The 13,391-nt window shown below is 45.6% G+C and overlaps 1 protein-coding gene across 1 annotated transcript in view; it reads left to right on the forward strand.

The window, feature by feature from the left end:
* Positions 1 to 11,957, forward strand: part of PCYT1B (phosphate cytidylyltransferase 1B, choline) — a 30,167-nt gene extending 18,210 nt beyond the window's left edge. The window contains exons 4-8 of the mRNA XM_074151038.1: positions 9 to 160; positions 1,135 to 1,213; positions 4,305 to 4,447; positions 6,618 to 6,806; positions 11,751 to 11,957. Of these exons, the coding sequence (XP_074007139.1) occupies positions 9 to 160; positions 1,135 to 1,213; positions 4,305 to 4,447; positions 6,618 to 6,806; positions 11,751 to 11,957 (770 nt within the window). The remainder of the gene's footprint in view (positions 1 to 8; positions 161 to 1,134; positions 1,214 to 4,304; positions 4,448 to 6,617; positions 6,807 to 11,750) is intronic.
* The last annotated feature ends 1,434 nt before the right edge of the window (positions 11,958 to 13,391 follow it).

Genomic DNA, 13,391 nt, shown 5'->3' on the forward strand with positions numbered 1-13,391 from the left:
TATTTTAGTTTGCAGTGATGATTTAACTCATAAATTCAAAGGCTTCACTGTGATGAATGAAACTGAGCGGTATGAAGCCCTCAGACACTGTCGTTATGTGGATGAGGTCATCAGAGATGCACCCTGGACACTGACACCCGAGTTCCTTGAAAAACATAAGGTACATTCCTACCCTTATCCCTCCCTTCCCCTTTGTAGACTGACAGTTGAGAATAAACAGCAAGTCTGTGAAATTCTATAAGCCAGAGCAAATTATTTTATTCAGTAAATTCCAGTCACCAAAATTAGGTAGATGGCATTGCTTGCCTCCATCTTTATCAGAAAATGTTATATTTGTCTTGCCTTTTTTTCCTCACTGTGCTGAGATGATTTATGTGGTAAGATTTGTGAATGGCAAAATAACACTGAAGAGTTATTCACAAATTGACTTTCAGGAGAGGAGACCATGAATCATCAGGAAAGGAAATCATGAACTATCAAGTTATCACATAGTGCCTGAAGTCCTCTTAAAGTCCTGAATTAAAGGCACATTTCTTTTTAATGTCAGCAGGTGCAATAATGGGCCAGAAATACATAAAAATGCCATGTGCCCTCTAAAAGGCAGGATAGAATTTTTTACATGCACTGACTGGCTTGGAATATATATATAAATCTTAACAGAAGCATAATTAACTAGGATGTATTTTAGCGTCCACATCACTGGGTGATGAAAGGACAGCATGACAGTACTAGGTATACATGTATATACGCATGGCCCTAAGGAGGCAGAATCAATAATCCTGCCTCCACGGGTTTGAAAGCCGAGGCTTTGCCACTTGACTTAGCTCTCCCAGTAGCAGCAAAAGCAGGAACAAGTGTCTTAGGTTTTCTACAAAATATCACACAGAGCCAGCCAGAGTGATGTGTTAATGGCAGTGCTTCAGGAGACAAGCTTGCTGTTCTTTCATAATTGATCACGCAACACAGCAGTTGTAGGCCTAAATCTAGTGCAATATTCTAGGTGATGGCTTTAGGATGAGAATGTCAAAAGCAAATCAGCTGAAGGCGAGAAAAGAGATGATCCTCCACAACGACCTCCCACTGAACCAAAATTCAGTGATGGTGGCATGTGATTCTTCTTCTGTTCACTGGCAGATTGACTTTGTAGCCCATGATGACATCCCCTACTCCTCCGCTGGCTCGGATGATGTATACAAACACATAAAGGAGGCAGGTAAGGGCAACTTTACATTTTAAGCACCTCCCTTTACAGCCTCAGCTCAAATTCTTTTACTGCCTTTTGACCAAAACTGCTGGAAGAGAAGCGGTAGAGATAATGTCATGTTCTCTTACACCCTAACGGTAGGTATGGCTGACTTCAGCAGAAAGATTCAATTTGTAAAACCACAAAGGATGTCCTTGGCTGAATTCCTGCCAGAACCCCCAGGAAGCCATTCAGATCTGTCATGAGAGAGTCCCACGTGGGTTTTTAGAACGATTTTAGGGTGCTCACCTAAGAGCTTTGAACAGGTGAAAATGAGTTTAGTTCCCACAGCAGCCCAGCCAACTTCAGCGGTTTGTTGATAACTACAAACCGATGACACCTTGACACAGCCCAGTCCTGAATACAGGCAAGCACAGTCAGCCTTCAGGAGTCATTAGGATCCACTTCCGATTTGCTTGGAGGGTTCTTTTCCCTACACTGGCAGAGGTTTTAAATCAGTACCAGAGTAATTCATTTGCCATGACTATTTAGCAGTTTGGTTGACTACCACATTACATTGAACATGAACATGCTGAAGTCATCAGGAGTTTGTATCTCTTCAGTTGGAGGAAGCTGAATTAAATCTGAGGAGATAAAGTGAAGCCACTGTTTGCCAGCAAGCAGCTATCCTAACAGAGTGAAGAGTGCAAGAGGAGGAATTCATCATACCCTTTCTTCTGCTCCCTGGAGGTGTTGCTTTGAATCCTGGCGAATCCATCCTCCTCCTGGTCTACATAAACATGTATATCGGAAGCTTAAAAAAATTCCAGAGTGAATCTGCCTGATGGTAATTTGTCGTGCAAAGTGACCTTCTCAGGCTATACAATGACAGCAGGAGACCAGGTATTGACCTGAGCTGAAAGAATAAGCTTTTTATAGCAGCAGTTCTTGATCTTTTTCCACTCGCAAACCTCACTGTGGTATCAGACTCACAAACCTCCTTTGGGAACTGCTTCTGAAACTACAGTTTCAGAGCCAGAACCAGCTTACTTCACTAGGCAACAGAACAAAGGTACCCCTGGTAAGGGCAGGTCACCAAGGGACATACAGCATACGTGCTGGACAGGCAGCTACTTTTCATTTCTTCCATAAGGTGCTGAGTGCACAGGACAACACGACAGGAGCCCTTGGTGTCACTGCATCGTTACCAGACTGAGCTGGAGAGTGCCCAAACCCGGCACATCCTTCTCTGCTGTTGGTGGGCACGGGTGCAGTGCACACGTGTCCTGATGAGAAATTCAAACTTTGCAGAATAGAGCATGGACTTACGGCTTCAGAGATTTGTCGATCATTGCCAGATGCTGGAGAAGTGACGTCAGTCTTGTATGGCTCAATTTTGTTACATATAAATGAGGAAATAACGTAATCTTATTTGTGAAGAATTTTGAGATTTAGTGCTGTAATAATGCTCCAGAACAGCATTATTACGATAATGAATTTCCCCTTTCTCCTAGAGGTTTTTGTTTTAAATAGACCAATGCTGTGGGTGCATTTTGCGTTTTCCTTAGTTCCAGTACTCCCATTTTCCCACATTAGGTTGTTGGGGAGCAGAGAAGCAGGTAAGAACTGCGGAGCTCCTTGTGTAGATTCCCATAGGCTCCTATTTCCCCACTGCCTTCAGGGGGTGGGAGGGCATATGGACAATAGTGAGCTGGGTGAGAGTGCACTGACTAAACCTGTGCATATCTGTGAACAATTAGTTTGGAAAACATGAATCAGTCCAACACATCAGGCATATGAAAGCAAAATCAGTGACTAAAGGTAATGTTCTCATACATGGGTTAGTGCATCTACTTGAAAACAATTCGCCTTTTGGCTTAGCAAGGGTAGGGCTTGAATTTTGTTTATGTATTCTTGTAGCTCCTATCTGTAAAGGCTTCTGGCTCAAAGTGGGTTTTACTGCTTCCAAAAATAGTTTCCTGAGTGACTGCTGCAAGCCTGAAAAGCACGATCAGGGAAACCTCTCTGCTCGTGATTAAAATAATCTATTTTTTAGCAGACTATTAATTAGAGATCAGAAAGGAAAAAAAAAAAAAATCACATAACATTTAGTCATAAGAGACTGCTAAGCTTCTTGATTCCTTCTACAGATCTTTTTCTAACCCTGTGAAATTAGCTAGCAATGCCTGCCTACTTCAAGTGAACATGTGAGGATTAATTTGCCAGTAGCTATAGCGCCTTTTTAAGACAAAGCATTACTTTTTTTTTTTTCAAAACCATTTCCAGTCTTATCTCACAGTGCTCTCTCATCAGCAGCTCAATGTTGCAATTACATATAAGTGATAGTAGTAATTTTTGTAGCCCTAAATAACTACTAAACAAAGTAGTGCTAGCACTCTGCTACTATTTATTGCCTTTGTGACTTGCTCTAACAGATCAAGCGATCCTGTCTTGATGAGGAGCAATTAAAAAGCAATATATTCCTCAGATTAATAAATGACCAGTTTTGTTAGAGACTGATCTGTTGGACCAGGAAAAATGGTTTTGCAGCCACTGACATGGCCAGGTGGACATGAAATGGGGGCTGTGGAGACTGATACCCTGGTTTGTTCACACTACCATTACGCTTCACCTTTCTGTTACAAGCACCTCCAGGGTTTTTCCCAGTTATTGTAATGCATCTTTTACCTGAAGGCTCTTCCTGGCTTTGGCCAAGGCCAGAGGCTGCTCTGTTTTACTCAGCAGAACAAAACCAACCCCCCGACTCCTCTTCACAACATTAAACAAGGGCTATGCTTATGGAAAGAACTGCTCAGTGAATTGCCACAACTGCAAGGTTTTGCCTTCCTGGCAGTCTAATAACTTCCACAAAACAGCTGACACTGTGAAGGGGGCAAGTTTTAGCCTTTCTGAAGACTTGAGGGAAAATAAACAGTATAGCAACCTAGTGCATTCTCTAAGGCTCACACAGGGACAATAGGAAAGAACGGGGAATACGATGGGCAGAATTGCAAGTCTCTTACCTGTGGTCAGGCATTTCTGTGTTCATCCCCAGCTACCTGCCACAGTGCCTGGGCCTGCCGTGCTTTCTCAGCGGGCTTTCTTTTCCCACTTTGCTCAGGAATGTTCGTACCAACGCAGAGAACGGAAGGTATCTCCACATCGGATATCATTACAAGGATTGTCCGGGACTACGACGTGTATGCCCGGCGCAACCTCCAACGAGGATACACCGCCAAAGAGCTGAATGTTAGTTTTATAAATGTAAGTACGCTGATCTGCATTTGCTTCTGAAACGCTCTCTCCTAGAACCCCGAATGTAGGGTAAAGGTTAAGAAACGATATCTTCTTCCTGCTGCTTTTAAAATAGCTGGGAAGAACTTAATTTAAAAGAAACTGGTAAGCTGAGGGTAGTTTGCATTGCTCCTATTAATTAGCAGCTTTGTTTCTATCTTATGTTTTCATGTTTGTAACAAAACTGCTCCCCCTTCTTATATGAGCTGTGACTTAATGACACACTAGGAAGGAGCGCCCCCCCAGCTTCTCAGCCACTCACCCAAGACACGACTTCTTTCTGTATTCCCATTGTGAGAAGGCAGCACAGAGAGCAAAGATTTTGATATCCAGATGTTCTCTACAACACGACAGGATTAAAAACCAAAACCGAAAACAGCTGAGCAGTGAGATTACTAGAGGAGGCTAAAATAGTTTTTAGAAGACAAGGAAGCATGTTAGAAAGCTCGTACACAAATGATGCTGAAGAGATAAGAAGCCACAATAAGCAGGGCAAGAGCACCATTTGAAAGGATGGCTCAGAAAAAGGTAGCAGCTCAAATTATTCAGCTTCCATATACAGAACTGCACCTTACTCTCCAGTAAGGAGTAAACACTTAACAGAAATGAAAGTTTTCTTTCTTTCATTTTCTGTTTCAAGTCTTAATTTAAGGCCTCAACCCACATTGCTGAAATCTTTCCTGTGATTGTACTGGCTCACAGGAGGACTTTCCCCCTCCTTCCCTGGAACTGGGAAACCCCTGTGTGAAGGACTGAATTGTGTCATTTCGTGAGGGTTTTGTTTACTTGTTTCTTATTTTGAAGTCTGTCAGATAAATCACAGATCACAGGGCATAAATATTTATTTCACTGTGCTTTTTTTTCAGTCTTCTACAAAATCTCTAAAAAAATCCTGCTTGTAAGTACTCCACCCAAAAGGATCAGTATTGCTAATATCCGTTAAATTAAGGCATCCGCCTTAGGGGTCCTCAGATTTGTCCTTTAGAGGCTCTGAGGTTAAGATGCTGTTGCATAAGGTACACTTCCCACGAGACACTGATATATCCTGAAGTTCCTCCTGGCATTTGGTTATTTAGCTTATAGTAATTTAAATTCAGAAATACTAATTTGTACCAGAGGCTGTTGTGTTTCAAAATGAAACCCCCCAGGATTTCACCAAGACAGAGAAGTGCTGGGTTCCCTGTTAAAAGAAAAGCTTGGTCACTTATTGGGTGCAGAGTGAGTTCGGTTTCGTTGGACCTTGAGGATTTTGTTTGGCCTTGTGGCCTGCAAAGATGGTTCTTCTAATGATTCATGAACTAAAATAAAACCCACCTCAGCACTAAACAGAATTTGTTTTAAAAGTAAATTCAACTGCCCATTAAATGAAGTTCACAGGAAATTAAGAGCCGATAGTTGATCTGTGCTTCTACAGAGACCATTACACCTTCAGAGGCTCAGCGTTAGTTCGCTGTGTGTCCTGTAAGTTTGAAGAGCACAGAAGCATTTAAGGACAAAAGGCCTTTAAACCCTGAAGTATTTTAGAAACTTGGCCGGATGTTAGCCCCCTAACGTTAATCGTCTCTGTTCCTCTGTGACTTCGCAATTAGGAGTTTGCTCTCTTTTCTATCAAATCTTCTGGCCACAGGCCACTGGCCTACCCATATCTTTCTGTTGCAGCCAGAAGCTCCTGTATTAGCCAGGCTTAGAGGCGAAGAGAGTTTTCCTTCTGCTCTGCAGAAATCCAACCAAAAAGACATTTTGGTCCAAGTTGTTATCCCGGCTGGCAAGTCAGCAGTGGGCTGTGTTTGCTAGGAAACCCAGGGAGATTTGCCTTTTGATTAAGTTTGAGCTGTTAATTTCTTACTTGTATCCTTCAAAAGATTCATATAATTTTCCAAGTGCATTCAGTTGGAAAATATGGAAAGACTCCTGTAGTGGATTAAACACGGTAATCACACAAGACAGTCTTTTCAATATGTACCTTCTGCACTTCATTCCACAAATGTTAAATTTGCATTTATAAAAATAATGTGGCAAAAGTTAACCAAGGCCATATGGATTAGGATACATTAATGCAATTTTTAATTCTTCTCAGCTGTCAGTGGCAAATTATTACCAAGTCCCTATATATTAATCTCTGTCCACACTTTTAAAACAGGAAAAGAAATACCGCTTTCAAAACCAAGTGGACAAAATGAAAGAAAAAGTCAAGAATGTGGAGGAAAAATCAAAAGAATTTGTTTACAAGGTGGAAGAGAAGAGCCATGACCTCATTCAGAAATGGGAAGAAAAGTCCAGGGAATTTATTGGCAACTTTTTAGAGCTGTTTGGACCCGACGGAGCATGGGTAGGTATTCTGCCATCCCAGGAAATCTGAGTGGTTTTTATTTGTCTTCTGTAACGCAGATCAAGAGCAGACTATTTTGCTGCAGTCTTTGCTTTGGAAGCCAGCACGGTAGGATAACGCCAAGCCCGCTTGCTGAATCTAGTAACGCATGCCAATGCTGCAGCCGGAGGATTTCCTACTTCTGGCTGTTGCTTCTTTGGGATAATTTCTGTCTTTTGTGAAGGGGTGATGCCGAATGTGATACTGCATTCAGCAGAGCTGTGTAACAGCAATACATACGCAGACAGGCTAATACAGTCGATCCTCCCCCTTAGCGCTAAATGAGACCACACAGACATCAGGGAGGAATGACGCACTGAAGGGGTAAGGGAAACAGGGACACTGACAAATTTTTCAGTGGTGCTCTTTATGCTCTGTACTCAGCAGTAGAAGGTGACGAATTTTCCAACTTTAAAAACTACTGATTTAAAGTTCCAAGGAATGATTTTACATGTTGAGTGGCCACGCTCATCTAACTGACTGCAGGAAAGGCTCAGGTGGAACTGAAGCACTTTTGAAGCTCTCCTCAGTATACACTGGCTCCGCAGAGCCTGTTAACCAGAGGTCCCCAGGTGCCTCAGAAAGGCAGTTGAGAGTCTGTAACAGCATCCTTCTGGGGAGAAACCCCAGGTACTTTCGTTGAAAGCATCTCAGCAGAGTTTTTGTTTATAAACAAACCCTCAGGAAATTCACCAGGGGTCTGTGAAGCTAAGTAGCCCATATCACAGCCGTGTCACAACTCGGTGCCACCAAAGCACGTAGTACATGCCTCTTACTGGAGTTCTCATCTTTTCTCTGCCATGACTTGCCGTGTTGAGAAAAGCCTAAAATTAGGCTGTGAAGGCTTCAGAACAGAGACTGAATCTTTATAATCTGCTTACAGCTATGTCTGTCCCACGCAAAGGCAGGTGCTCTCTCTGGTCTCAGCCATATAAACAAATAGCTTATTTAGCTATTTGTTCACTGGCAGTATCATCTTCCTTGGGGAGGGGAAGAGGGTAAACTCTTCTAATGAAAAGCCCAGGTTTACCTGCATTGACCACATCCACATGAAGAATGCTTCCTCTGTAAGTTACTCTCCATGGAGCTCAGCGAGTGTTCCCCGTGTGGGATGGTCCCGTGGCCACAGGTGCTGAATAAATGAAACTAATGCTACCAGAGCACATGAAACCCACAGGGGGTGAGATGAGTTTGGCTGTGCGGAGAGAGGAAAAGAATTTCAAAGCCTTGATCCCATTCCCTGGCTTTGACGACTCAACACTGCACACTGATGATGGCATTTTTAAAAACCCTTTGCTGATAAAAAAAATTTACCAAATTTGAATAGAGAAAAGCTGCTCTGCAAAGGTCATTGGGGAGTGGGGTGGAGGTGGCCTCCTGTTTACTGAGTTAGCATCCCAACCACAGAGCAAAAAAAAAATCTGGTGCAAGCACAGAGAGCTTTGCCAAGTAAAAGAATGAAATCTCCTTGCAGTGTGGTAGGAAAAGCATCAGTGACAGCGAGCTGAGAGGTGGTGTGCCTTTTTTAAAATCAGCGTGAGCCTTGCAACAGGAAAGACTTTAAAATAATGATAACTTGCTATTAGTGTCAAAACTGTTATTAACATTAATTTGCCTTATCACTGTTAGTTAGATGTTGCTTTTAATGTTGACATTAAAAGTACAAGAATCATTATGGGCATGCTAGATTCCTAGATCAGTAATTTGCATGCCATTAATATGCTATTATTATTTCACAAATAATTATTATAACACGCTTTATGCTAGCATCAATTTTCCTAAAAGTAAGGGCTATGTAACCCACAAAAAGAGTGCCTATTTGTGAAAAAGGTCAAAATGTCAGTTTTCAAATGTCAAGATGTCTATAATTCATTGCCAGTTTTGCCCACCTGTGCAATCCCCTGTATGTATTTTTTTTCTGCCAGAGAGTCACAGAGGTGTCAGAAACAACAATTAATGTGGCATGAAACTTTTGTCCTGGCTTGAGGGAGGACCACTGTGCAGCCGAGCACAGAGGCCCTAATGGTAGAGACTCTGCTCCATAGATGTGGAAAGCAGCGGGGTTCATCCCACCTCCTCTCTGACACCTACAAGCACTTGAGAAATCAAGGATCATGGGGCAGGGTTTCCGTGCCATTCTCCCTCCAGGAGGAGACAAGGTGTCCCTCCATAAGGCCCACTTCCCTCTACTGGGTGCACAGAGGGAGTGGGGGATGGCTGCACTGGGTCTGTCAGAGCTGCATCACCTCTGACATCAGCAGGAGGTCAGATAAATCTTACAGGTTGCAGTTAGAACCTGGGGCTGGCTTTTTGGTCACACCGTGTGCCCGCAGCCTGGACCTCAGCATGGCCTTGGAAGTCTGCAGAAAGCAGCAGTCCACCGTAACGCCCAACTGGCGCTTGTTTTGTAAAGCAAAGGAGTATCGACACATAGGCAGTAAAATTCAGAAACAGGCAAAATGTTTTTGCCCAGTAGCAAGTGTGCCAAAAGCAAAGTGCTATCTCCCTACACTGGTTGGGTGTACCTGAATTTGCTTGAACCAAAGCTTTGAAATTCTTTTCCTGGTAAAGGTCTAGAGCCCACCCAACCTTGTCTAACCCTCCAGCACTTCAAGGAAACCATTAACAGTTGTTCTCCTTCCTCAGTACCCAATAGCCCGAGGAGCACCCCATTAGGAAGACCTTCCCTGCGAAGGGCATGACTTTCTGACCCTGCTAGAGCACAGCTGGAGGAGAGGAGTCATTCTGGAGGCAGGTGAATCACACCATCTCCTCCTTCTCCTGCAAGAGTTGTGGTTTTAGCCAGCAACCTGGTGGCTAAAGGGCTAATGCAGGAGGCAATTCAGACTGGCCGGGCACTTAGCCTGCTGAATGTGAGAGTGCACCAGCTTGTTCCAGCAACAAACCCTTTGCTGAAGCCTAGCTGAGGGCCTTAGCAGGAAGGTGGGGTTCTCCTTTCCATCCCTGGCCCATGTGACCCAAGGAACAGTCAAGTACTTCCTGCCACATGGAATACCAGCCAAGCTGGGCCACTTCGATCTCCCCCAGCACCAGTACCGCACCACCATGAAGCGACACAATGACAGTGAGCTTTTTGAAGTGGCTGGTAAGGCGCCAGGAGCAGAAGGGAGTCCAAGTATTTTGCTTGGCCAGGAAAAAGATATTTCATATCAAACAATTTTTTTTGTTGGGGGTTATCTTCAGTGAGAGGATGAAACAGACTAAGTCAAGCCAACAGAACCTTAATTTCTGTGATATAAAGAGAAATTTTGCACTCCTACCACTGAATTTCAACAGGCTCCAGGGCTTTGCCAGCCCTGGCGACATCCTCACAGCTCTCAGCAGCAGAAGCCCTCCCCCATGCGAATGCTTCCTGGCATCGTTTATCAGGAACAACCACCATCTGCTAACCATTGAAATTTTAGGAAGCCTTGACTATTTTGGACCTAGCAGTAGCGTAGGTTACACACTGTGGGTCTTCATGCATGAGAGCATGGATAAGCGTGGCTCCAGACAGGAACTGTTCTGTCATTCTGCACTGCAGCAATATCCAGGCTCTAAAATTAATTTAATAAAGGCCAATGTGATAAAGATATAAATTGGGTGAGGGAGCTCACAGAGGAACAGTTAAGTTCGGTATTCCTGCTCGATCATTAACCCCCAGGATTAGCAGATACCAGAAACCTGATAGGAAAAACCTAGCATCTGCCCCTCCGCTGGCAGGGAATACTGAGTTTTGAAGAGGGGGAGGAAGAGCAAGAAGGGCAGCCATGTGCTTCTTGGCTGTGAGGAAGGTCATCACAGAGCAGAGTTGCTGCAGGGAAAAGGGGGGAGCAACAAAATGAAAACTCAAGCTGAGAAAAATCTGTGGACTGCAGCTGCCCGAGCAGGCAAACCCAGAATACATTCTGCACGAGTATTTTGCTCTCAGACCTGGGCGGCAACTTAACTTTGTCCGGGCTGGTTCTTCCATTCCAGCCGAGCATCACCGACGATCCGACCCCCAGTACTCCAGCCAAGGTTGAGACTTCTTGTTCCCCATCCCCAGGAGGAGCAGCGAGGCCCTCGCATTTATCCTTTTCCACGTGAAGCCCGCAGCAGCTGCGCAGTACGTGCCAGATCGCCTGTAACCCAGCCCGGCAGCCTGACACAAGGCCACGTAGGCGCTAACAAGTAGCAGCATATGCCTTAGTGTAGCAGATTGCCTGACTGAAAAGGTGGTCTCTTCCACCCCGCCAGCTCTGGCAGGCCTCCACTCAGCTTTACAAAGCAAAAACGACAATAAAGCCCAAAGCACAACATAGAGGCTGAATGTGTTTCTCTTTTCAACAAAGACACCCGAGTCCTGACATTCCCACCCCCAGCTGAAGGGTTTGGGTGGTGCACGTTCCAGGTATCTGGGGAAGCAGCTGCCAGTATGTGGCAGGCACTGGGCCGCCTCCCTTGTGAAGAGGAGGAGGAAAAAAGGCTGTGCTAGCCAGGAAGCTCAGCAGGAGACGGGTGGTTCCATCCCAGCACGCTAAAAGGAAAAAGTCCTGGGAACAAGGAAGGCTGGGATTTCAGGCAGAAAACTTGACTTTCTGAGACAGAGCGTGACCGACACATACAAACAGTCCAAAGGGAGTTGCCCCTAGCTGGAGAGTACACACAGCATTCTCACACTAGGGCTGCCTGACTTAAGACAAATCCTTGCCATGTAAAAAGCAGGTTATTACAAGCACAGTAGAAGAGGAAAAGGCTACGTGTGGGCTGGACTGGCCATTCTTCAGAGCAGAAGACTATCCTCTGTCTCCCTGCTCTCTCCCCAGGTGAGGGGCACAGTGCCGCACAGCCCCTCTCTGCCCGCAGGCATACCTTCCCCTCTGTGCATTACTCAAAGAGCATCTTTTCACTTTGCTTTTGCAGAAGCAAATGTTCCAGGAACGAAGCGGCCGAATGCTCCAGGCTTTTTCTCCCCGGCAGAGTCCAAACAGCAGTCCTACGCGAGGCCGCTCTCCATCCCGTTCTCCATCTCCACCCTGGGTCTTCAATAAAACCTCCCCTCCCTCTTCTCCAAAAGCTGCCTCTGCCTCCCTTAGCAGCATGAGCGAGGGAGACGAGGATGAAAAATAAAATAAAGATATATTTTTTTAACCATGAGACAGAAGAACAAGCTATGAACTCAACCACTGGATGGGGAGAAGCGCGAGGAACATCAGGGAACGTGCTCTGGGAGAAGATGTCGAAACCAGACTGGAGCACAGCAAGGGAGATCTCAGGAAAAGCCTGTCCCATCCCCACTCTCACGGTGCCTGGAGGCCCGGCCAGCAGTGCTTGCCAGACGCGGTACCGGGGACTGAGAGAAAAACGTACACCTTTGTGGGAGCTCCTGTCCATGTGTTGCTGCTTACGGCTGCTGCGGCCAGGCCAGGCTGGTGGGGAACTCTGCACTGGGTGGGGCTGGCAGGAGGAGCTTGCTTGGCTCCCGATCCGGACCCAGCACACGGACAAGGGACAGCTGTGGCCCGTGGATGGAGAATACGCAGTTGTACCGGACCCTGCTAACCTCAAGCTCTTCTGGCATGTGAAGGAATGGCACTGCTGCAGCAAATACGTTCAGAAACAGGAAATACAATTTTAGCTTTTTTTCTTTTTGGATGAGATCTGCCCCACACCCCAAACCATGCCAATGAAATGGAGAGTTCTCCAGCTGAGTTAGTGGAAATCCATTTAATATATTCAAGCTACCGAATGCTGCTTGTTGACCAAGCCTCTGTAGGGGGTGTGTGTAAAGAGTCAGGCTGTATTTGCTTTATCAAATTGCTCTCCGTGTTCCCAGTGCCTGAACAGTTCCCTGATAACTTCCGTTTTGCTCCCTGGCTTTGCACTTTGGAGGCAAGAAAGTCCATGAAAAGACAGTCCTAGCTGGAATGTGTTGTTGTAGGAAACAGGTAATTTGAAGACGTTGGCGATTTTTACTGGTGAATTCTAGAAAACACAGGTGGGATCCCAAGGCCTCAGGACGTGGCCTCCTAGCAAACCCTGCTGCTCTCAGCTACGAAATCGCCAAGCGATGAGCACAACGGCGCTGCTGTCCTCACGTGCTGCTCAGCCGGTTAAACAAATTTCTCAAACTCTAAACTTAAAGATGTGTTCACAGACACCCTGCTCCCGCAGGTGTCCTAAGGCCCTTCCTGTACCCTAACACGAAGAAAAAGCTGGAAAAAACAATGGAAACCTTTTAAAGAGGATTAGGCATGGGAATTTTCTTTCTCCGTCCATGACCCCCGCACGGCCCCAAGCAGAACCACGGAAAGGGCAGCAGGAGTGAAGCTGCCCCCTCCCCTCCATGTGCTAGCTCATTTCCTTCCAGCTTCCACCTGCCTGCCGCCCGGCTCCACCATTCCGTCCCTCAGTGGGCACCTGGTGAGGTGGCTGCAGACTTGCAGGATTTCTGAGCATGGGGGACACCCAGCCCCCAGGGCTGCCCCTGCCCCACAGCTCAGAAAGCCGCAGGAAGCACTTAGCCTGCATCCCTGCAGTAGGGCTGCGAAGCAACGATGCCGT

Source organism: Numenius arquata, chromosome 1, assembly GCF_964106895.1.
Source record: "Numenius arquata chromosome 1, bNumArq3.hap1.1, whole genome shotgun sequence".
NCBI classification, from domain to species: Eukaryota; Metazoa; Chordata; class Aves; order Charadriiformes; family Scolopacidae; genus Numenius; species Numenius arquata.